This window comes from Notothenia rossii (genome assembly GCF_949606895.1).
Source record: "Notothenia rossii genome assembly, chromosome: 1".
In the NCBI taxonomy this organism is placed as follows: Eukaryota; Metazoa; Chordata; class Actinopteri; order Perciformes; family Nototheniidae; genus Notothenia; species Notothenia rossii.
This window is the reverse complement of record NC_136912.1, coordinates 89,725,105-89,750,230: the sequence shown is the minus strand read 5'-3', so window position 1 is coordinate 89,750,230 and position 25,126 is coordinate 89,725,105. Positions and strand designations below refer to the sequence as shown.

At 41.6% G+C, this 25,126-nt stretch overlaps 1 protein-coding gene across 1 annotated transcript in view; it reads left to right on the top strand.

Moving 5' to 3' along the window:
- The window catches only part of atf6 (activating transcription factor 6), a 44,932-nt gene extending 24,402 nt beyond the window's left edge, over positions 1 to 20,530 (top strand). The window contains exons 11-16 of the mRNA XM_079669571.1: positions 1,251 to 1,346; positions 2,015 to 2,117; positions 3,480 to 3,544; positions 4,552 to 4,663; positions 9,298 to 9,382; positions 18,680 to 20,530. Coding sequence (XP_079525697.1) covers positions 1,251 to 1,346; positions 2,015 to 2,117; positions 3,480 to 3,544; positions 4,552 to 4,663; positions 9,298 to 9,382; positions 18,680 to 18,876 — 658 coding nt within the window. The 3' untranslated portion in view covers positions 18,877 to 20,530. The remainder of the gene's footprint in view (positions 1 to 1,250; positions 1,347 to 2,014; positions 2,118 to 3,479; positions 3,545 to 4,551; positions 4,664 to 9,297; positions 9,383 to 18,679) is intronic.
- Positions 20,531 to 25,126: the final 4,596 nt, after the last annotated feature.

The following is a 25,126-nucleotide window of genomic DNA, read 5'->3' as shown; positions in this document are numbered from 1 at the left end:
GTGGCGGGCATTTTTGTATTAATCCCCTCGCAGGTGGCCACCGACTGTGGACGGTCTACATCATCACCTCAAGGAGCATAATCATTCATTCACAGAGGTAGAACAGTTGTAATTGAAGTCACTCTGAGGAGGAAAGTTATGCCATGCAGAGGCCTGTTAATCCATAATGCATGTAAACCCACTTTAGTAGTGACGACCCAGTCTGTGGGGCTGTGTTTTCATCCGTCACTTTCTATAATCAGAATGGATGTGACCATTTCTCTGTAGCATGTTTTAGGTTAGGGTTCTCAGCCACATATCTCTCCTGACATTTATGATGGGGTTAGTCATAACCGCAAAAACACCTTACACAATAAATGACTCAAACATGATAATATTTTCACCCGTTACACCTCAGTTCAAGAAATGTAAAGGGGCCCGATTTTGCTCACGCTCATGTTCAGGTTCATATGTGTATTTTGTGTCTCTACTGTGACATGTCTACATACTTTAATGTTCAAAAATTGTCTTTTCTCATACTGCCTGTGCTGCAGCACCTCTTTTCACCCTCTATCTGGAACCAGAGCCCAGTCTGCTCTGATTGGTTAGCTGGCCGGCTCTTTTGTGATTAGTTGACAGCTTAAAAATGTCCCGTCCCTTAGCCTATCATGTGGAATGTCAGCAGGCAGGGGGGAGTGTGTGGGAGAGAAACTTCCTCTGGAGGCAACTTTGGGATTTTAGCCTTTGCAGACCATTGACATGCACAAAGACCTTTTATGAGTCACTACAGGAAAGGGAAAACACAAAAATCTGAAAAGGGCCCCTTTAAAAATAACACAAACAATCCACAAACACATTTCCGGTCGAGTATACTCCATACAATGCAGGATGATTTTCATAATCTGCACCTCCCTTCTCAGCGTCTTTCTTTCATCCAATAGCGATTGAAGATCTGCCATCTCTGCACATGTCAAGCATTGAGAATTTGAGTCATTAGAACTCATTAGTAACCAATACAATTCAAACGGTTTATAATTGTCCCCACATTGAAGCCATGCTGCTTCCTTCGCTTTCTCTTGGTCGTCTGTTTCACCTCCATCAGAAGGCGAGCAGCCATGTTGGCTCTCAGTTTCAAAGCATATTCTCAACATGTGGAAAATATTTCAACAGATTTTTGTTTGACATTCATCCATTGATTTGAGAGCCCGGTAAAGTTATCACTTATCTCTCTGTGTAACACCCTTTTATCTGTGTTTTCTCCCGTGTTGTAGCTCTGAGGATAAAGCCCTGATGGTGGTGAAGGACCCCATCCTCCTCAGACCCCCTCCCCCCTGCCAGCCCCTTGTTAACAGGACCAAGTGCTTAGAGTAAGTTATGAATGTTTTAAAGGTTACCTATTATGCAAAATCCACTTTTTCATGTCTTTTATACATCAACATGTGTCCCCTCTGTGTAAAGAGATTCTGAAAGTTTCAGAAAAAAAGACTCTCTCACTTTTTGTCCTGATCCATTTCTATAAAAACCTGTCTGAAAATGAGCTGATCAGAGTTTAGCGACTTTATGATGTCATAACGATTTTTTGGGCTTGTGTAACCATTAGCCAATCACCAACCAAGGTAACCCCCCCCCCCCCCACCTTATCACCTGAATCTCCTCCTAGAGCACCATTGTGTTCTTTTTAACCAAATCTCTCTCAGAGGGGTGTGGGGAGGGGCTCCTTATTTTCATCTAAAGTAACAGACAGAGAATCAGCACTTTTGAAACAGGGCTGAAACAGAGGGGATTATGGGTAATGCTGCAATGATCTGTTTGGTGTTTGGAGCCAAACACTTCAGAAACATGCTTCGTATATATAGATATGAGACTTATAATATATTGATGAAAAACAGTATAATAGGGGACCTTTAATGTACCGCCTACTTTTCTCCTTTCTACATAAAACAAACTCTCCATAAAACACATCTAAAGACCACACAAAAATGCTTTTAATTTAATTTAAAATGTAAAAACAAATCTGATTCCTGTTGATTGACAGGCTGGCCCATGAGTTGCGGGGCTGGGTCCACCGTCATGAAGTGCAGCAGACCAAATCCAGGCGCATGAGTAACGGCAATCACAAACCCACAAGGACCATTCTGGTAAGTCGCAGCATGTTTTCAAAAACAAGGAAAACATGTCTAATGGGCCGTGCTAGAATAAACAGAATGTTCAGTGTTCTGCTCCCGCTGTATTTCAGGGCCACATACAGTAGAGGATGGTATTTGTCAAACCCAAAGCTGCTCTTTCACCACTGTTTCACCTCCTCTCACACCTTCCCCTTTTGCTGCCTCTCATTTCTCTCCACCGGGCCGGGTTTAATCCGGCAGCCATGAGAAAGTAAACACAACACTTAGAGGGGCGCTGTAGGATTAGTGCCCCCTGCTCCTTTTTTCCATCATTTTTTCAATGTTTGTCACAGTGGGGCTAATCCACTGGGAGCTGCCAAGTTCGTATATAGCCATTCTTCATTTTGACTTTAAATCAAGGTTCAAGGCTTTTATTGGTCATACGAACATAGCTACAGTGTAGTTATGACGATGAAAATCTTAGGTCACAGGCTCTTCCAACAGTGCAACACACACACACAATAAAACTGAATTAAAAAAAAAAAAAAATTGCTAGTAAATACAAAAAGCAAAATAGTAAAAAAATAGTGTAATAAGAGTCTATATACAAATTATTTGAATATGATATATTAGATAAATAATTTCTAAGTAGCGGCCAGATTAAAGGTAGGGTAGGTAAGTTTGAGAAACCGGCTCGAGATACACTTTTTGTTATATTCCATGGAATGCTCTTAACATCCCGATAGCAATGAATATCTGAAGTGCTTTGACAAAACATCCATAAAAAAATGTCCTCTGTGGAAGCCGTAGCGCTGTAAAAAGCACGACCAATCATCTGAGCCGGCCCGGCTAAAATAACTGGATGGCCTACCTGCCTGTCAGCCTTCCATCTGGGCACAAACTTATCTCGTGCCCTCATTGGTCATGTGCGCGTTCGTGTGTGTTGGAGGAGGGGCTCTGTAAGGAAGTCTGAAGGAAGTGGCAGATTTTTTCCGGCTGTGTATTTTCAAATTCTAGCGCACTCGAGGTGGTTTCTCCAAAATGACATACCCCACCTTTAATGTTATGGATAGTACATACAATACATAGGAAGGTGTGTTTATTTCTCACCTGTTTTGAGCTGTTCAAGCTCCACACACATATGTCTATTTCAATTCGTATAACTTTATTTGATATATTTTGTGTTTCTGTTTGATTGAATTGTTCTACATGCAAGTTTAAGCTTACACTAGATGGGATTCATTAGGAGGAAACTGGACTCAGGACTGGAATGTGTGTGCTGATTTCTAGATAATGTGAAATAATTGTTGATCGTAATGAGTATGTGTTTAAGTGTTTGACAGCCTTGATGCAAATAAAGACTTTAAAGCTCATTCTTTCTCTTTTTTCCATCAGAAAACAGAGAATAAGGCGGATGCCCAGACTTTGACCGTCCGATACACAGATACTCCCGAGGAAAAGTGAGTACAGGCCTGTTTCAAAGTGTCAGATCCACACAAGTAAACACATTTTCAGGTTTAAATGTCTTTTTAAAATCATTTCCATTAGATGTTAAAGCTGCATTAGGCATGTATAGACATCTAGAAGGCAGAACACGCTGTAGATCCATCAGGATAAATACAGTCACTGCTGTTTGTGTGGTGAACCAACAATGTGTTGTAAACTAAAACAGTGAGTTAAGGCTTGTTTAAAAAATGCTGACTGTAGTGTTTATTGTCAACAGGGTACACCAAAAAAGATTATGTAAAGCAACTGTAGACACAACAAACTGTGTGTTTCATTGTTTTAACATTTTATTTGAGCAAAGTGGCTCTTTGAGGGGAACTGCTTATGGGAAAAACATTTCTGGCTGAATTTCCTCCCTTTTTGGCTTTCTTCAGTTTTTACAATCGGTAAATCAAATCTACAAAACAAAAGAGCAACAACTAGTTCAGGCAGGGGCGCCAGTTGGTCAGGATGGAAATGGAAATATCTAGATTTCGAGCAATTAAGCAGTTAGATTTTTTATATTTAGGCCACAAATTCTTTAAACTCCAGTACGTTTGTGAAACAGGCGACACCGACTGCTGTACAGCTTAAAACATAATTAACGTTTAGTTTCACAATATCTGAAGAAAATTAGACTAAAAAACAATAACATTAGTAATGCTATCAGCCTTTAACGTTTTATTGTGTGTTTTATCAATTTTTTGGCAAATGAATCACACATTTCAGGAACCTAGAGAGCACTGACTTGTTAATATGTGGATAATTCTTATTCCATCCTGAATGATCTTGTAGGCAGTGTGTCTGTATTGGGGATAAACAAACAGACATATCTGATATCTGAAACACTTCTCTGGCACATAACATTGATTATCAGCACTTTATTCAGATGAGTACACGTCAATCTTTTCTCCCCAATTTGTAATATATTTCTATTTCTTTGAGGTGTTTCTCATATTTTTCTGTTATTTCTAATCAACAGGAACCCTGGCAACGAGCTGCAGGTTTACTACGCTCCTCACCACACATACAGCGACTTCTTCGACGAGCTGAACCGTCGCGGCGACACTTTCTACGTGGTGTCTTTCCGCAGGGTGAGTTTCTACTTCACAAAATACACAGATCTGAGAGAAGGCATTAGCTTCAGCATAAAGTACAATTAAGAATGTTTTTAGTGTACGTTTTCACAACTCCACACTATTCAATATGTGTCTGTCGTGACATTTCTACTTCCAAACTGGCCATACAAAGCAAAAAGTGAATTATAAACAGTGTAACTTATGAATCATTAGTTATAGGTTTGTTTTTCACCAGAGGTCTGATTTGAAGGTGGGGGTGGGAGAGGGGATGAAACTCACTCGCCCAAGGGTGTAACTGCACCTCTGCAGTCCCGTTTCCTTGATCAATTTGTAATCATCAAGAACATGTTTTATATTTCGAGGCAAAGCAATATGTCAAACTCAATCTACTCGCTCTTTATTCATTTTTCAATGTTTCCACATTTGAGACTCACGGTATGTTTCTAATTTTCCACCTCGGTATGATTAATTCTGGACATCATCAAATCAGTTTATTGAGCTTTTGCTATCATGAACAAAAACTTTCACTCCAAGAGAACAAGTTGTACCCATTATAGTTTGTGTTTCATCGTCCTGGGAAGTTGCTGCTCCAAATGTGTCCCAGTTAACATTTACCTAACAGTTTGTACAAATGTAGAATAAGTATGTGTTACTTTAACACATTTGGATAGTGTTCCTAAGAGCTCATATCCCACTCAACACCTCTGGGTGATGTTAAGCCTTAAATCCTCAGGATTACTATGGGAGTGTTGGAGCATGGGGTCAAAGTTCAGGACCCCTCGTCACAAAGCAAGTCACAAAGGTCTGGCTCTGGGTTGGCATGGCGACAGCAGCGACAATGATCCCAATGGAGAGGGGGCGTCTGCAGGTCAAGTGACCGCCCGTCCATTTCCAGCAGCTTTGTATTGCATACAGCAGGGAGGTGGTTCAGAAAGTGTAACACTACCGGGCTAAACACTCGGATACATTGAATCTTATTCAAAATATTTAAATATAAAAGTCATTCCAGAGGCTGATCCTCACCGACTTAAGATGTTGCTTTAATGAATCACCCAGATATAGGGATGCTCCCACACGTTAATCTTGAATCAGGTGTTGTCAAAATTGTAACATAAACTAAAAAGGATAAAAACACTGGAACCTAAAAAATAAAACCTTTTTGTTTAATATTTCTTTGGTTGAATCAAAAAAAAAATTGGATTACTTTGATATACGATATATTTTATTGTCCCCGTAAGGAAATTTGTTCTGGACTCCGTCTGCAGTTGCGCATACATGTACTGTACATATACAAACAAAATAAACGTTAAAATACATACACATATCATCACTCATACACCGTTTGAACAAACACAATACACAGACGCACATACTGACAATGGTCAACATTTAAAAGCCAAAGTCAATGTCTTCAAGTGCTGGTTTGATTTATATTCAAAAACCCAGAGTTATTCAGCTTTAGAGATGCAACAAATAGACAACTAATGGATTAGATGACAGAAAGTCAAACGATAAATGACAAAAAAATCCATGCAATTCCAGACTTAATGTGGAGACTCTCTGCTTTTCTCATGTTTAATATTAAATAAATGTTTGTTTTTTTGGGCTGAGAAAAACGAAGCATTTTAAAACATCACCTTGGAAAACTGGGTCATACTTTTCTGAAATGCATAAGACCAATCCTTTAATTAAGAAAAAGTCATTTGCATAATTGGTAGCCTTTTTAGATTACCATCACAAGAAACCATTACATCTGAGGAAGCATGAAAGAAAGCCCTTGTTTACTTCATGCCTGCTCGTTCTGGATGTCATTATCTTACTTTTTAATTAAATGCTGAAGTGAACTTATCCTGGTTTTAATAAACTGTAAAGGCTAGAGGAATCAAGGATGTCTTATTGGGTTTGACAAAAGCACTTTACAAGGCAATAAACACAGATCGTGGATTACAGGCTCCTTTCTATCTAAGGAGAAAAACAAAAAAAGAGTGTGACAGTGGCTTTATTTTGTTTCCTGGGTTTCTGTGTGTGTGTGTGTGTGTGTGTGTGTGTGTGTGTGTGTGTGTGTGTGTGTGTGTGTGTGTGTGTGTGTGTGTGTGTGTGTGTGTGTGTGTGTGTGTGTGTGTGTGTGTGTGTGTGTGTGTGTGTGTGTGTGTGTGTGTGTGTGTGTGTGTGTGTGTGTGTGTGTGTGTGTGTGTGTGTGTGTGTGTGTGTGTGTGTGTGTGTGTGTGTGTGTGTGTGTGTGTGTGTGTGTGTGTGTGTGTGTGTGTGTGTCGGGCGTGCTTTTGTTTTCTGTCCCAGTCAGTATGATGTTATAACAGCACTGCCAAAGCTCTGGATTACATTTGAAATTGTGTTTGGATTATGAACCAATCTCTACCAATTTTGACGTTTTTCCCCTTGATGCAACTCGTCTGGTTCATTATGGGATGTTACTCGCCAGCAGTTGAGGTCACTCTCTGCCGGGTGTTTCTTTAAACACTCGGGGATGGCCATGCTAAGGTCAAAGTTACTTTAGGACCTCTTTAGATGCAAAACCACCTGTGGCTTTAAGTGACATGAGGCGATGGAAGAAATAACCCCCCAAAAGACCAAATATAGAATTGCTCTCTGTCCCGTCATCTCACCGCCTGCGGCTTGGTGTGCATTGAGGTGGTGAAAACACTGGTTGCTTTCACCATGTAGCGTATCCCATAAGCTTCAAGCTCAATGCACCTGTTGTCATGGCAGCTGCAGCTGTTATGTCAGCTTGACAGGCTCTCCGGTCCCCTGATGATGAGCAGTAATGTGGCTGGTTGTTTCCCTGCCACCCTCCAAACACAGTCCACGCCGCCGCCCAGTCATTTTTAACATTTTAATTCTCCCTTTGGGCGCTTACAGCTTATCCTTAAAGCCGTGCAGGGCCATGACGGTAAATCACACAAACCATTCATTCTGAAAAATACAAAGTATGACGCTGAAGCCTGAGCCCAACTTCTTAGCGTCATTTTCAAGAGGCCCTATTTTGTGTTTTTAGGTTTTCCCTTTTTTGTATGTGCTATATATATATAGGTTTGTGTGCATGTAAATGGTCTGCAAAGACTAACATTCAAACTCCATTGGACTCCTTTGTTTACTTCAGGAAGACACAGTAATGACATCACTATGTAACACTTGTGCTTCTATTGGCTAGCGCTCTAATTCATTGTACGTGATAAGGCTAAGGGGCGGGACATCTCTAAGCAGTTGACCAATCAAAACAGAGCCAGCTAGCTAACCAATCAGAGCAGACAGAGGGTGAAAAGAGGTGCTGAAAAATAAAGAGCTTTTTGAACATTAAAGCATGGAAACATGTCCCAGTAGAGACACAAAGTACGAATATGAACCTGAAAATAAGCTCAATATGTCCTCTTTAATTCATCTTATCAGGCGTTATGAAGAACACGGTCTTGTTGACGGCAATGATCTACAAAAGCCTCCCACATGTGCTCTGTTTTTTAACATCCTCTTTATCTCATATAGATGGCATGGTCTCTCTCAGGCGTGTCCTTGTATCTCAGACGTTTTCATCATTTCTTCTTCCTATCTTCTGGCTGTAATCCTTTCTCTGACCTCAGACCGTACTCCCGCCTGTCTTCACCTTAACGCCCCTCATTTTTCAAATCACCCCAGCTGAGTTGCGCAAGCCAAGTGTGGTATAGTTTTCATTTGGCCCCTCGCGAAAAGCCACAGAAAGCTCCAGTTTTCCAGGTGATGGTTGGCAAATCTTTTTATGTGATTTAAAATACATTTTCTTGCTTTACACACTGAGAAAAGATTAAATGGTCATTTTTCAGATAATAAATGATTTCATACATGGACTGCATTTTAATTGTGCTTTTTTCTTTGCAACCACTCAACGCGCTTTTACAGTTCTAGTTAGCTGTGTGTGTGTGTGTGTGTGTGTGTGTGTGTGTGTGTGTGTGTGTGTGTGTGTGTGTGTGTGTGTGTGTGTGTGTGTGTGTGTGTGTGTGTGTGTGTGTGTGTGTGTGTGTGTGTGTGTGTGTGTGTGTGTGTGTGTGTGTGTGTGTGTGTGTGTGTGTGTGTGTGGCACGTGTGTGTGTGTGTGGCACGTGTGTGTGTGTGTGGCATGTGTGTGTGTGTGGCTCATGTGTGTGTGGCTCATGTGTGTGTGTGTGTGTGGCTCATGTGTTTGCACATTAGCATTCCTCTCTTTAACCACAATTCCTTCTCAGATGATGTGCTGCTCAGATTAAAACCAGTGTCTAATGAATTGCACTCAAGCTACTTTTTAATAGCTTCAGTAACTGCTCGTTAATCCCCCTTTAAATCTTAGACTCCTACCAGATTAATCTACTAGATTAATTAGTGCCACGAGTGTTTTGGTGGCCCAAGGGGAAGGATTATTAACTGATTTGATCTGCTCAGACGATGGAGCATGGCATGGAAAAAGGACTCAATTTGTGGAATTCTCTGACTCTTAAGGACCTCTGATCCTCCCATTGCGTCAATGATAACCTCATGCTAATGCAAATCCTCAAGGAGGTCATCTCTTTAAAGCTATCAACTCGAATCCAAATCCTCATTAACGACTGGCAAATGCATGCATAAATCTGTCTTATTTGCTGCCAGATGTATTTTCCTCTCGCTAACCTTCTCCTCTTTGCTCCCAGGATCATCTCCTTCTTCCTGCCACCAGCCACAACAAAGGAAGTCGACCGAAGATGTCTGTGGTGTTGCCAGCCATGAACATAAACGGTGAGCACTGCAGCACAGACGCAGTACAGTTGTGGGGGGGGGTTTGCTCAATCAACACGCTGTAACAGATGAGAGCAGGGCTGGGAGCAGATTCAGAAACACGTCTCCTCACAAGAATGCATTACTGCTGGTGCAAAACACTTGCAAGGAAAACTCCTTTGACCAAAATTAGGAGAAGAAGAAGATGATGGACCTTTATTCAAAATTCAGTTCCACTCTGTCATACACGCACATGCGTTTTTATACAGGTACATACACAATTTTTACAACATACATATACAAATACACACAGTTATATGCACATATGCACAAGCAGTTGAGAGGCCTGAGCGGAGGCAGCCAGTCTAGCCGGCACCAGTGAGCAGTTGGGGGTTAGGTGCCTTGCTCAAGGGCACCTCGGCAGTGGCCCAGGAGCTGAACTGGCTCCTCTCCAGTACCAGTCCACACTCCGTATTTTTGGTCCGACCGGGACGTGAACCGGCGACACTTCGCTCCAAATTCCAATCCCCTACAGACTGAAACACTGCCATTTTGAATGTTAAGCCTATTTGAAGGTGATTTGGACATGTGTTCTTTATGTGCTTGTATTTTGTTTCCCAAAGATCTACCTATTTGGATTGTTTTGCCTGTCCAACTTACATTTTTGAATTTAGATTTTCTTTGCCATTACAATTTCTTTGACATCTGGCGTCTTGTTAGTGGAAGGTCTTTGTTCCCTACCTCCCTCTAAGCCCTTTGTAGTTTCTGTTATGTCCTTCAGACTCTGATTATCCTCTCTCTTGCATTTAGCTATGCTGTCAGGTGTCTGTGCAGCCGCTGACCGAACCACACACACACAAACATTTAAAGAAAAGAGAAAAGCTTTTTCAGTGTGTTCATTTCCTTTTTGCTTTGATCTTTTTTTAGATTGTTGAAAAGAAAATATTGAACTTGAGGTTTAAGCAGCAAGGTTTATTTTGTTATATTAACCAAAGTTATAACATTACACATATTATTATTTTATTAAAGATATTATACTGTCAAGAAAATCATTTGAAAATGCCTTCTTGTTGGCACAACCTTGTAAGCACATGTCTGTCATCAACACTCAAATACATTTCATGAATTGTTGGCTTTATATCCATCACCTTTACAGACCCGTAGAGAAATAAGTAATTCAAAGAGAACTCTACTTCTAAAGTCTTGAGTCTTGCGTTTTGTCCATCCTGATCTTGTTTTCTTACCACCAGAAGTGACAAGAGAAGGTAGAGCTATCGAACGTTGAACTAGACATACCGTACATTGACGACCAAAATGTTCCAATTAACTTTCGTGAATTATCATCCCAAAACTTTGCAGCAGCGTGGCAGGACCTGTCAATCACTAGGGAGCTCCACCCGAAAATACACGCTGCTTTATTGTGTATTTTATTCTAAATTGGACCATCATTTACATAATGAGGACACGGCTGTAATAAAGAAGACTTAAAACTAGCATTGGAGACCCTAAACCAGGGGTCGGCAACCTTTTTGATATGAAGTGCCACTTAAAAAAATAATTGTTATCAGCGTGCCAACGATCGAGAATTATCAACGGGGGGGGGGGGGCGGTGGAGGAGCTTGACGCTCGTCAACTATCAGCAGGAGGGCGGGGGGAGCCTCGCTGCAGGGAAGCAGTGTGTGGACCTGTGAGCGCAACTTACATGATGCCGAATTTAACAAACACATTTAAATGATTGGTTTAAACGGCATGATAATAAGGACGATCGTCCGTTCTGTGGTTCAACAGAACACACATGATATTATGATATTAGGGTCATGCAGAGTGAGATGAGATCGCTGTCCCTTTAAGAGAGAGAGAGAGAGAGAGAGAGAGAGAGAGGGGTGTGGCTTGTGCATGTGTGTTTGTGGATGGTAGAGCGATAGTGAGCGAGCGTGTGTATTTTTCTGGAAGTGAAACGCGAAAGCAGAAAAACAGTTGTCTGTGATGTATTTTGTGAAACAGAAGAACAGCTAAATAAATGCAACGGCCTCCCAAGAAGAGCTCGCCTCTCTCCAGTCATTTAATCTAAAGCTGGTTATTGAACCTGAAGCTTGTTGCTTCTGCCCTCCTCGACCGACAGGAAAGTTCAACACACAGATGGCCAGTCCGCCCCTTTGTAGCATATTATGTCGATGAGAGATGAGCAGATCGCCACTGGGCTTTCAACTAAATACATAGCCACGCAAAAACTGCGGCATTTGTACAGCTCCTTATGGGTACTGCAATTAGTGAAGTGCTTTCCTCCGTGGTGAAACGATCAGCACTGCACTACGGAGGAAAGCGGCAGAAAGTCACCTGGAGATAAAGAGAGCGGGGCTGCGTTGCGTGCATGGCTTCCTTCTGCAGGTAACGGGGAGACGCGCTCTGGCGGGGGTCTCGTTCAGGATCCGAAAATACAATTTAAATATTTTTGCACACTTATTCCACTTATTCCTAGTGTGCCACTGGTTACGGTGCCGCGTGCCGCCGACCCCTGCCCTAAACCCATGTTTAACATTTTTATTGAGGTAATAAATCAAGTTACAATCTAAAAAGAGCACGTTAAGGCACTTACAGTAGTACAGTATAGTATTCGTTTATTTGTCCCCGAGGGGAAAATGGGTTGCAGCACATCACAAAGGCATTTCAAAAGATAAAACATACGTCAATGACAACAACATAGACACACTTGCACATTGACGTCACTCTTAAAATCCAGAGTTTCTGCGTGGAAGCAGCTAAAAGAAACGTCCTAGCCAGTATCGTCCAGACCTGTGGAAAGTAGGGAAATAAATAATGTGTGCGACTTTGATACGTTGGCCACCTACAGTTATTTGTTCTGGACAAAAAGTATTCATGGTCTTTGCAACCTTGGGAGAATGTAAGTGTTTTGTTTTGAGCATGCCACACTAAGCATCCACTCTGATTGAATCACTTGATGTCTACAAGCTAGCATTAAAAAATCAAGGATATCAAAACAAATACAAGTCCTCTTAAGGTTAAAGGGCATGGAGGAGGATGCTCATCTAGACCGCTTCATTTCCTCTCAAAGGAACAATTGCCACAGCTTGTCATAGTGAGTGGCAATCAGAGTGCACTTGGTTGTGGTCAAGGGGAGGTGATTTCCCATCAGTCCATTTTAGATGCAATCACCCTTTACCTTTTTTATTTGAACGCTTTACTTTTTAAAACAGAATCAAATGAAAGCACTGGAACACTGTGCATGAGGTACGCCTAAATATTTCAATACGTAATCGGCAAAAATCTTAGAGTTCGGTTGGTGCAGTTGTTGCCAATTTGTTTTATTTGGCGTAACACCAAAGTATGTTCTTGATTTCCATGAGCTCATCATAGCTTTTCTCCATAGTTCTTAGATCCGCTTGATACCAGATATAAAAAGTCAGACGATCAGAGATTTCATTAAAATGTTATCTTTTTTTTAATCCAAATTCAGAAACGATTTATCATGTGGCGTAATTTTGACCAAGCCTGCGGTGGTGCAGTGAACTGAAAGGAAACCTGCTCAAGAGGGATTGTGTTTGCAGGGTGTGAACAATTAGGAAGACAGCCTGTTGTTGTTGGGTGTTTGCCTGGTGTTCGAATCACAGATCCTCTTGTTCCTCTGTTATCTCAGAGTCAGTGGAAAAGCACCAGCAACAGATTCGATTAGTCAACCAGCTCTAAGGGGAGTGAGTCAGTGGAATATGAGCTCTTAGGGAAGACATGGCCAGTGGGAAATCACTTTTTTTTTGTTTCTGTGAGGGGGGTGTTAGAGCTGAAGATTGATGAAGGTAAACATTGTTCTCGGTTGGTCTTGTCAGGGAGGAATGCTACGGTCCATGCTGGTCAGATGGCCCATTGAAATAGCTGCAAACAGTGAAATCCAAGACCTCCTTTCCAGCTAATTGATGAAATGGCCAAACAAAGGTGGCTTTCAGGGAGAGATATCAGGTCTGGAAAGATTCTTGTTAGCTCAGGAAAAGGATCTTGGATTTGCAAGATCAGTCATGGATGCACGAAGTTGGCCTTAAGTGCAATTTTCCTATGTGCTTTTACTTAAAGGGGACCTATCATTCAAAATGCACTTTTGTACGTCTTTTATACATGAATATGTGTCCCCGAAGTGTCAGGGAACTCACCAAGTGTCAGAAAACACAACCCTCTCTCTTTCCCTCCATACCCAAATCTCTAAAAACGGGGCTGCAACGGATCTGATCCAGATTTGAAATATCTCTGACGTCAGAAACGAGGAGCTCCGCCTATATGGGCAACTCTCCACCTATCAGAGGAATGAGAGGTTGCCGTGGCATGGTAACAGCATTGTAACAGCATGGTAACAGCATGGTAACAGCATGGTAACAGCATGGTAACATGACGCTCGTGCCTCGCCCCCCTCCTTTGCAGGGGGGCGTGGTCAGCTGCAGCGCATTAGCCACAGAATCAGCCCTTTCAAAAACAGGGCTGGAAAAGAGCAAATAGAGTGAAATGAGGCATGGCTAAAATGCATGATCTGTTTGGTATTTTTTTTTTAAACTTCACAGACATGTTTTATATCGGTATGGCCCTACAATATATTATTCAAATATAGCATGATAGGTCCACTTTAAAGTATTTTCCTGCTTGTTTCTGCTGCTAGTGTTCTTGAATCTATTATGCCAGCTGGATCATGTGGTATCTTTTAGAGAGAAGATTCAGTTTCAGATGCCACAACAGCTCCTTCTGGATGTTGACCTGACAGAAAGGACTCTTAGCTGTTGCTGTTCTCCACACCCGCTTTCAACATGTAAAGTCCAATGTGGCGCACAGATGACAGCCTTCAAGTCACATCTCAGATTGATGTTGTCTTTGTCTGAAACTTTGAAGTGCGAACGTACACATTTAGACGGGAAAGACGCTTAGAAATGCAGGAACACTGCCCCTTCTCTGCGGCGTGATTGCTCCACGGTGGAGGATAATTCTTTCCAGCTCCCTGTTGCTGCTCTCCTTCAGGAATGCCTTCCTTCTCCAGTCACTAAATGGTTTTCATCTGGAGGGGACGGATACACTCTGCTAATCTGGAGTGAGCGTTTGGTCTGTCGTGGTCAATAACTGATCATTGAAGATTTGAGACTTTGATGTAAGCCGTGGCTTGTTTGTGTATCGCCGCGTGTCCACGGTCCTCCTCCGCCTTGATTCGCTCTGAGAACATATCTGGCCGAGCGGTGGTTCCTCATAAGGACTGAAGGGTGTGTTTATTTAACGATCTCCCGAGTTTGAAAGTAGCTCAATCAAGTGGAAGCGACATGTTTGGAGGGGAGGAATGTTTGGTAGATGACATCATATACAGGTGGATGGACCATGGCAGACGCCAACAGGCAGCTTTCAGTGGGGGTTCAAGGTAAAGCAACGCTCCACTGAAGGAGTTGGGGGGTCAGATTTTCCTACTCCTCTAATCCAAACAAACATGCACCAATGCTCTGAAACGAACCCTCTTACCAACCCAAATGTTTAACCCTTCTGATCCTTGGAAAAATAAACTTAAGCAAGTGATTATTTGCCTCAGTGACATCATTCTCAGTGCTTAAAGCTACTATTAGCCACGCCATTTTTGTCAATATTTGGTAATTGATCGCTAGACATTTCTCAACAAATATTCAACGTATTGCAGTGACACTTTGCACAGATGTCCAACAGCCCCAGGCCATGACTCATTCCCTCTTTAGTGGTGATACTGTGACTTTCACTCTGTGCCTTTATGATGACATGAAACGTTACCCAAGCTATTGAATGTCTCCCCAATACTTTTCAAACATAATTGATATGTTTACCTTTGGCTATACTGCCATCTGAGTACCTCTTGTGCTAATTTGCCAATGTTAGCATACCCTGCTAAGATGTTGAATATGGTTTGTACCTGCTAAACATCAGTATGTTCTGCAGGCTGATGTTAACATTTAGCTCAAAGTGCAGTGTCACAGAGCTGCTGGCATGTCTGTAGCAGTCTTTTTACTGCCCGTAAGATTATTTTCCAAAAGTCAAACATGGTTCGTTGCTCAACATTGGCTTTTGGCTTGCATTCTATTGTAAAACGTCCCAATCGATAAAAGATGAGCTTATCGGCAGACTTTTCTAAATACACATTATCTGAAAGTGAATGTAATCGCCTTCCTATTAAATCCGCAATTATTTGATTGGCCTTGTAATTTTTAATGTTACTTTCTGATGAATTCCTTCCTTTTGGACATTAAAACAAAGCTCCCCTCATGAACATGTCTTCAGTGTCTGTGCCAGTCTGGCAGCGACCATCCTCTCGAGATGCTCTCTCAAGTTTCCTCAGATGTCTTGTTGCCAGACATCAGGCTTTTCTCAGCACACACCAGCTCCCTGTGTCGCTGGGACTTTCTGGAACATCTCCAGATGGCACCAGTAAAAGGGGGAAGGAGACCATGCAGAGAGGACGGTAGATCTGGCAGCTTCTTCAAAGAGCTGCTGTGTGTGTGTGTGTGTGTGTGTGTGTGTGTGTGTGTGTGTGTGTGTGTGTGTGTGTGTGTGTGTGTGTGTGTGTGTGTGTGTGTGTGTGTGTGTGTGTGTGTGTGTGTGTGTGTGTGTGTGTGTGTGTGTGTGTGTGTGTGTGTGTGTGTGTGTGTGTGTGTGTGTGTGTGTGTGTGTGTGTGTGTGTGTGTGTGTGTGTGTGTGTGTGTGTGTGTGTGTGTGTGTGTGTGTGTGTGTGTGGGTGTGTGCTCGCTCTATTGAAGCTTCTCGAGTTGTTGGCTGAATAGAATTGAGAAATGTTGGTCATTTGAATAATGGTGACCATTATGGCCTACATGTTACAGAGCAATTGTTTTTAAATTGTGGGAAATTTGATTTGATGATGGGTACAGTAATCTGATTAAGGGGTGACATAACATCTACAAATAAAGAGATAACCATATAAATCTTAATTTGTTTAACACAATATTGACATATCGTCACCCTTGCTGATATGGTGAACATGTTAGCAAACCGTTGGCACACATCATCAAACAAATGGCAACATTACAATTCATTTGGAGACGAATTTCTGGTCACCACCTGTAAACACTGATGTTCCGCTGTAACGGTGATGGACTCATCAGAACAGAGTGGGCGAGCTGACCAATCGGAGCACACTGGGCTCACAGAGGGAGGGGGGGGGGGTGCAGGAGCTCCAACAAGCCGTTTAGGACAGAGAGTGAATACACATACTATACAGAGATGCTGTATGAGAAACCAATGTGAGTTTGGAACATTGAACAATATAAATGTATTCTAGTAGACCTCAACAATGGAATCATGATCAGTAGAAATGGCCATGACATGGGACCTTTAATGTAGTTAAGACATATGTATATTTGGCAAAACAATTATTATATGGGAAGTTGGGAAACCAATGGATGCGCAAAGTGTAGGGTTAGGATTAGGGTGTAATACAAAGCAATGAAGGTATACTTATTTTTCTATGTACTTACTTACAAAGTAAGGTCAAGGTATCCTGGCTGTAAGATGTGCAAAAAGATAAATACAAGATAAAGTCAATCTAACTTTAACAGGACTGAAAATTCCTAGCTTACGATCTAAGACTGCTTCCCATTGGCTCAGTTTAAAGCTTTTTTTTTTAATATTTATTTAGAGAATTTATTAAAGCAGTAATAAAGCTAGAAGTACAAATTAATTTCCATATTTGTTCAAAGATTTCTTGCTACATTCTTACATTAGAATTTACACTATTTCCATTATATTCTTCGTCCACTTTTCCACTCGTTGCTTTTCTCTTGGGCTTCTATTTATTTTTGGATATGAATGACCTAAGCGCTGGTAATGTCAGAGAAGTTTATTTTGAACTGAGCAGAATCTAAAGGGTCATCTGTGGAGCAATGACAGGACCTTGAAATTTGAGGGGGGAACAATTCAAATGTGATCTCATCAAGCAGTATGGAGATGCACAGAGAATCACTTTCCCAGCTCGCCTTCAGACAGAGGCCTAATTTGAAACCGACATAGCGTGACAAAACCCAAAACCCCAGGATGACTTCCAGAGATTTCTGTTGGAGCACTGAAGCCATTTGAAAAGTTCCAGTTTCACTGCAGGTGCAAAAGAGAAAGTTCAGCAGCAGATGAAGTCATACTCGGCTTTACATCTACTCGCCATTTAATGAGATGAACATCCGTGGAGTGTTCTGGCGGCAGAACGGGCTATTGTATTGTCACTGCGGGATCTGATAACATCTTTAAAGTAAATGTCTGTGGAAATCCTGCAGAATCAAAAGAAGCTTGATGTCTTGTGCAGGTGGCTGGAAAAAGACTGCAGCTTTTTAAACAACTTTGCAGGCATTTTAAATACAGCTCACTAAAACTGACGAGGTGTGTTGCTCCATATGGGGAATGTTGCTATCATATGGACACGGTTATATAGGAAGCCACACGTTTTAAAGTTTTCTGTTAATACAAATCCACAAGGGATCCCTGAGCATGCTGCAAGCTTTCTCTCGTGAAGGATTTTATAAGCATGTCCACTCTAAAATATGTTCTTCCCCCAGGCGGAGCAAATTTAGGCTGCGGGAGACCACAAACCAGGAACCATTGTCTCACGTCCAGCATCTCTGTCCAAACTTGAATTTCCCGAGATAAAGCCAAAGCAGTTTCTTATTTGTAGGTCACACGTCAGGAAGACCTCGGGAAGAAAATGGATTCCTCTCTTGATAACAAGCTTTTTGTTTATTTTCATCTGTGGTTTGTTGCCATCTCTGGGGTTTTTCCTAACACAATAGTCTGAGTCATCAACATCGACCTCTTCCTGTGGCTTAATCTTGCCAGAGTTTCTTATGTTCATCTCTAAATGCAACAAGAAGCCTGAAGGATCCTGAGTCTCTCTTCCTCTCTCCTAAACTCTTCTTCTCTCCTCTCAAATGTGCATGTCCTGCTCTTGTTTAGGCCTGTTTTGTTTATCTCTAAGAAGGAGAAATCCAGATTTTGACTCAGCTCTGGACGCCATGTGTGTCCGCGCCTCCACCTTTCTTTCTTTATAGCTAGCTGCAGTTTTCCGCCCCCCCAACTGCCTCAAACAATACTCCTTTACAATCCTAAATCACTCTCTTATCATGTCTCTCTGCACCCAGTGTAACAAAAAACCTGCCATTGATTAGTGTGACGAATACAGTTTGGCGAGCTCTATGTGTGCCTTGAGTTGATTAAATCTTCTGCTGTAATATAAACCCACTGCTGACAGAGCAAATACACACTAGAATCATTTATCCGTGCACTAAAACTGACATTCTGCTTCCTTCCCTGCCGTTACAGACAGCATCATAAGGGACAAAGACTACGAGGTGATGATGCAGATCGACTGTGAGGTGACGAACACGAGGATCATCCACATCAGGTCGTCCAGCATCCCGCCTCTGCTCCGGGTGAATCGCACCGAGACGTTTTACCAACACTCTCCGACTGACAGTCAGGCCCCGCCTCCTATCAATGTGCTAATGGGGTCTGCTTAAGACCACCAGCACCTGTTATTATATATAACTCACCAACAAAACCCATGAGGACAAACAGAAGATGGGGCTTCAGTTAACACTCTTTTTGTGTGATACATTTGTTTTTTAAACTCCCGCTGACTAGAGGTTTTTGATTTAGATTCTAATGCAACACAAAGGTAGCTCAAGTGGTCAGGACTAGTCCACTGCACTCTTTATCCGGGCAAATATCCGGAGGTAGTCTATAATAGGGTCCGCTTGCTCCTTGTGTGGCATCTCTGACTTCTCCCTGTAACCCCAGATGCCCCACATAAGGGTAATTGCTTAGCGGCAGGGGGCCGAGCATTGAACCCTGAGTCACCCCGTCATAACACAAATACTTGTGCAGCTCTCCTCGTGTCCACTCTTGCTTTTTTTGTTTTTAATTTTGGGAACAAGCCCCTAAAGCCAGAGGAGAACACTGAAAAATGATTACACACCCATGACTGATTTCACTTGGAAAGAATTTTTGATATTAATGTTTAGAAGTACGACAAATTGTGTGTTTAGCTACAAAAAGGAGTTCTGGGATGGTCTCTGTAAGAGATGCCAGATTAATTACAGGCAGCAACCTCAGGAAGTCAGGTGATCTGTGAAAGCTAGCAGGCTGTCACTATGTTGTTGGCTGGTTTCCATTGGTTTAAGGATTTCAGGTGTTCTGTTTTTAAGCATTGTATGATGAAGAATTTTGTTTTTTTGCACTATGCTTCTCTTATATTAATAACAGATTCAGCTACTTTACATATTTATTTCTGTTATTATGTAACAGTTATACCAACTTCTGTACTGTGATACAATTCACTCATTTCTGCTGTCAAAAGTCTTCTGTAAAGACTTGATATTATTTTTGTCTGATTGTGCTTTTGTGAAATTTTTATTCAAATTGACCACACAAATCTAAATGATTGTACATACATTTATAAAATGGTGGATGGGAAAGAAACGTTTTCATTAGAACTAGGAGATTTTTTACTTAGTGGACATCTTGAGATATTCATTACATTTATGACCCCTGCCCCTTTTTATATGAATATAGTCTATGCCTTAAAAGTTGAGCTAAATGTTTGACATTTAACTTATTTTTGAGTCCAGACATCTCTGTCCACGGGTTGAATTGCACTTTTATTATGTGCATTTAGGCCTGAAAGTTATTTTGCATGATGGAGTTTTATTATCTGATTCGTTGTAAAGGTTGGCACTAAAAATGCACAAACTTGTAAGATAAGAATATAAGGTCTGGCTTCATAGGCCTCATATTAATGTTTCTTTAAAATTGATATTGAAAAACAAATGATACATCATAAAAATAAGAACCTTTTTGTATATGTTGATTAACAAAAACATACAATACTTGTACCTAAAAGTGCTTTTTTTGTTTGTTTCAGCTACACAATTGTGCAATGGGTTAAGCTTTAGCTCAACAGATGCACATAAAATACTCTTTACTTGTGTAATCTTAAGCCAGGCCATCTGTGTCTATATATTTTTTCCTTCCTTTGGTTTGAAAATAAAATCGATTCACCACAATGTTTTCACTGCATCCCAGCAGAACTTTGGGAGAAAGCAAGGGTACAATAAAAGAAACTTGTGAGGTTTTGTTTTTAGTGAAAAATACCAAAATAAACACTGGATTTTACATTTCCTTTGTCCGTATCCTTTTTTGGGAAATTGTTTTACTGCATTGTTATATACAAGTACTGTAGGACCCAACACGTTGATTTATTATTTTGATTATTTAATCATTTAATGTATGTAATGGAGTATAATTGATTGGTGTCATTTGATCGGGATCCGCAGCCACGGTTGGGCAGAGCGGCTGATTGGTGCTGCGATTGCCTCAGCTGGTTAAAAGAGTCCTGCTGATTATACTCTAGACTAGACTAGAGGCTTCTCAATTTTTAAATTTGCCCTCCTCAACTCCCCTCCTCGACTCCTATCCTCGAGACTTAGTCCCGCCCACAGGAGATGCGAGCGGAGGACTGAGGAGGGGAACCGAGGAGAGAGGAGGGGAAGCAGCAGGCAGTTAGAGAAATGAGAACTCCTCTCCTCTGAGTGGTCATTTTAAAGAGACGTCCATTAATGATGACAGGAGGCACAGCAGCACTCTGTCTGATGGACAGATGTGTTCATGACGACTTATATATTTACTTTGAATTCATTGAGAGTGCGGTATAATGAGACAATAACAGGCTACAGATGCGGACACACACACACAAATATATTTATATAAATATATACAATTTAAACTAAGTATGAGAGCACTCTCATAATAACGTAACACAATCAGAGACTGGATATATCCCCCCCTCTCTCTGGTCGCTGAAATGGGGAATTGAATGGGGTCTTGTACAGTGTACGCACTGTACAACACCTACACACTGCACCACACACACTGTACCACACACACCTACAGCTCCTAAAGCATAATCATGCTACAGCCGTTGTGTATTTTATTATGTGAAGCACTAAATGGTCTTAGAAAAATATCGACTCTTTTTTTGTAGTTATCTACTAAACTAACGCAAATAAAGAGAGTAGGCCTGTTATATTGAGTGATATTTATTATACACACTGCTCTGCTTTCTCCACGGACCTCACAGCTGTTCTCTCTGGAAACATCGCGACGCGATGAAAGCAGTTTCTAAAATAATATCCAGGGAATGCATGCAGAGCTGTCATTGGCTGAGATAAGTCCGGCCGTACGTCACGTCTCCACCGTTCCCGCAAATGCATCCGCGGAGGAGCCGTGGAGGAACCATCAGTGTGTCCTCGGTTATAGCTCCTCCAGAGAGCCTCCTCGACGCTCGATCCTCGGTGTGCATTTAGAAATGGCGCGCTGAAATTCATTTCCGGGTCACTACCGGAGGACCGAGGAGTCGAGGAGGGGACATTTGAGTATTGAGAAGCCACTTGTGTGTTCTATTTCGGTTGTGAAGCCACACAGTTCTTTGACCGCTGCACCGCACTGCAGAGATTTGTTCATTTAAGTGACGAAAACTGTTTCAACATCGTCTGGTAAGATACCTTCATTTGTGTTTAAAGAAGAGAACGAACACTGAATAAATGGAAACGATAACATGGAAACAAATGTACCAAAAACAAACAATGTATCTCTGAGTGATGTGTGAGCGCGTCGGCCAGGCGCTAAAACAAAAGAATAGAAAAGAGCTTAAGAAAGGTGACTCTTTTATTCTTAAAAAAAACCCAGCTTGATCAGCGCTGGTCCGTGGAAACGTTTGTTTTGAAAACAAGAACTCAGAACTCATAACAGTCTGTCAAACACTCGCCTTCGTTTTACTTCGGCTTCTACTTATTGGAACGACGGTGTTGTGAAATGTGAAACGCGTCACTGCTGTGGAGCGTTCAAAGACTGTTGGAAACGTCTCAACTCGCGGCAAACAGTACAACACGCAATGGAAATCAAGAAAATGAAAGTCCATAAACAATGAAGTAAAATTCAAAAGGAATAAATGTGTCATCTTGAACAAAAATGGCAGACTTGAAAGTGACATTGACTATGTGTATATGAAAAGGCTCAAACGACTGAAATCATCAAGGAGTGCACAATTGGGTGCATTGACAAGGAAAATAAATGATATCAGACAATTAATGGAAAATGTCTCCAATGTGGAACTGGTAAAGTGGAAAGTGAGTTTACACAACTACGCGAGGAAATGCAAGAGTTGAATGATTCTGTTCAAGCTTTAATGTCCACTGAGGAGGAGAAAGAGGTGGAAATGGATCAGGATGAATGGTACAACCCCAAAGCAGCTGCCTTGGAAGAGTTTACTCAGGAGGTCTTAAACTGGATCGCTGATGCTCCTGTGTCCAATGTGGTCCGGACAAAAATAAAAGGACATATGAGTGTTGCACCTCAGGACAGTATTTCAAACGTAAAGAGTGTTCATTCACAAAGTTCAAGGAGATCCTCTCGGTCTTCTATCACATCTGCTAAAATAAATTTGTAAATGCAGAATTGATAGCACGAGCGGCTGACTCAGAAGCAAGCACTGGAAAGGGAGGAAGCTGGTTTGAAGGCAAGAAAGGAACAGCTGGAACTTGAAACAGATATTGCAGCAAACACTGCAAAATTAAGTATAATCAAAGGAATGGAGGATTCTCATGCAGGCATGTACCAAGCAGGAGACAGAATGAATGAATATTGGGATGACTCACAGTTTGTGAGTACAGCATTAGAGCAAGAAAATTCTCATTTGAATGCCAAGAAGCCTAAACCAAACACCAATAAAACTGCAAATGCCGTTAATAGTGAAACACAATTCATACGACAACGTCCCGAAAGTTCAACTTCATCCAGTACGTCTTCTAGCAAGGGAGAGGGCAATATGAACAGTTTAATAAGCGTCATGGAAAAACAGACCGCAATAACAGAAACAATGGTAACGCAACAGAAACTTTCTTCATTACCCCCGCTCAACATTCCTACCTTCAACGGAAACGCTTTGGATTATCGGTCCTTCATAAGAGCATTTGAGCATGGTATTGAACAGAAAACAGAATTCAGTAAGGACAGGCTTTACTTTTTGAAGCAATGCACTATTGGCCAACCAAGAGAGCTTGTAAGCAGTTGCCAATATATGCAATCTGACAAAGGACACACGGAGGCAAAAAGGTTGTTATGGAGATGAATATCTTATCGCGACAGCCTACATCGACAAGGCTCTCAATTGGCCATCTATTAAACCTGAGGATCCACAATCTTTAAAAACCTTTGCCGTGTTTCTTAATGGATGTCTCAATACAATGGACAGTGTGGAATACATGGAGGAAATGGATCACTCAATCAACATGCGAGCCGGCTAAAGCTTGCAATATACAATTAGAAACAACGGAAGAGTTAAGTTTGAAGATCTCGTGAAGTTTGTCGACCATCCTGCTAGAATCCTTTCTCATCCAGTGTTCGGAAACTTAAAGGAAATTCCAAATGCATCAGCAAAAACAAGCTACACATTCGTTCCTGCGACTCCCAGCACAAGGTTCATGCAGAGTAAAAGTGGTTTCGGCACTAGTGTATCCCCAATACCTCAGAAAGAAAAGAATAACCGACACAGTGACACATCCCAATCTAACCGATGCATCTACTTTAAAGGACAACATAATCTTTCTAATTGCAATCAGATTCTCAAAAACACCCACAAAGAGAACTTGGAATTCCTCAGAGGCAAAGGACTTTGCTTTGGATGTTTGGAAAAGGGCCACATGAGTAAAGGATGCAAACAAAGACATGAGTGCAATCTCACACACCCCACTCTTTTTTGCCTTTCAGTAATATCGTGTCGAGCAAAGGAAAGGTAAAGACTGTTGCAAATGCTTTAGTGGATATGGATAAAGATGATTCACGGGAGGAGGATATTGGGGCCGGTGAGCCTGAAGGCACCCTGGCTATCATTCTTGTGAAGGTGAAAACAAAAAAGGGTAATACCATCATAACAACATATACCTTTCTGGACCCAGGTAGTACGGCTACCTTTTGCACAGAGTCCATTCTACAGCAGCTTCAAGCGACTGGACGCAACACGGAGATCCTCCTACAAACAATGAATAAAGAGGAGTCAGCTAAAACATCTGTTGCATGTGACCTTGAAATATGTGGTCTTGAAAGTAACCAGTATTTAGCACTTCCACCTGTTTATTCCCAAAACAAAATACCAGTACGAAAGGCAAATATTCCCTCTCAGGAGGACGTGGAACAATGGGAATACCAGAAAGAGGTCAATATACCACAAATGGATCGCAGAGGCTGGCTTGCTAATTGGGTGCAACGTGCCAAAAGCTCTAGAGCCATGCAAAGTCATAAACAGCCAAGGGAATGGCCCGTACGCCGTTAAGACCAATTTAGGTTGGACAATAAATGGACCTCTAGGAAGGATTAAGCCAGTCGTTACAGCAAACAGAATTTCTTTTAGAAATCGAGGAATTGTTGAAGCGGCAAGTGAAGCTCGACTTTCCAGAACATCAACACAAGGAGCGTCTGGAAATGTCACGAGTTCTGTCAAGTTGGTAGACGGACCCTGCAGTATTGGGCTGCCATTAAAGGAAGAAGGACTTGATTTTCCCAATAATAGACGTGTTGCTGAACAAAGAGCTTTGAACCTAAAAAGAAAATTCCAACAAATTCTACAAGGAGTACAAAGGGTTCATGGCGGATGTTGTTGATAAAGGTTTTGCCATAAGAATGACACCTGAACAAAAAGACAAGGCAAAAGGAAGT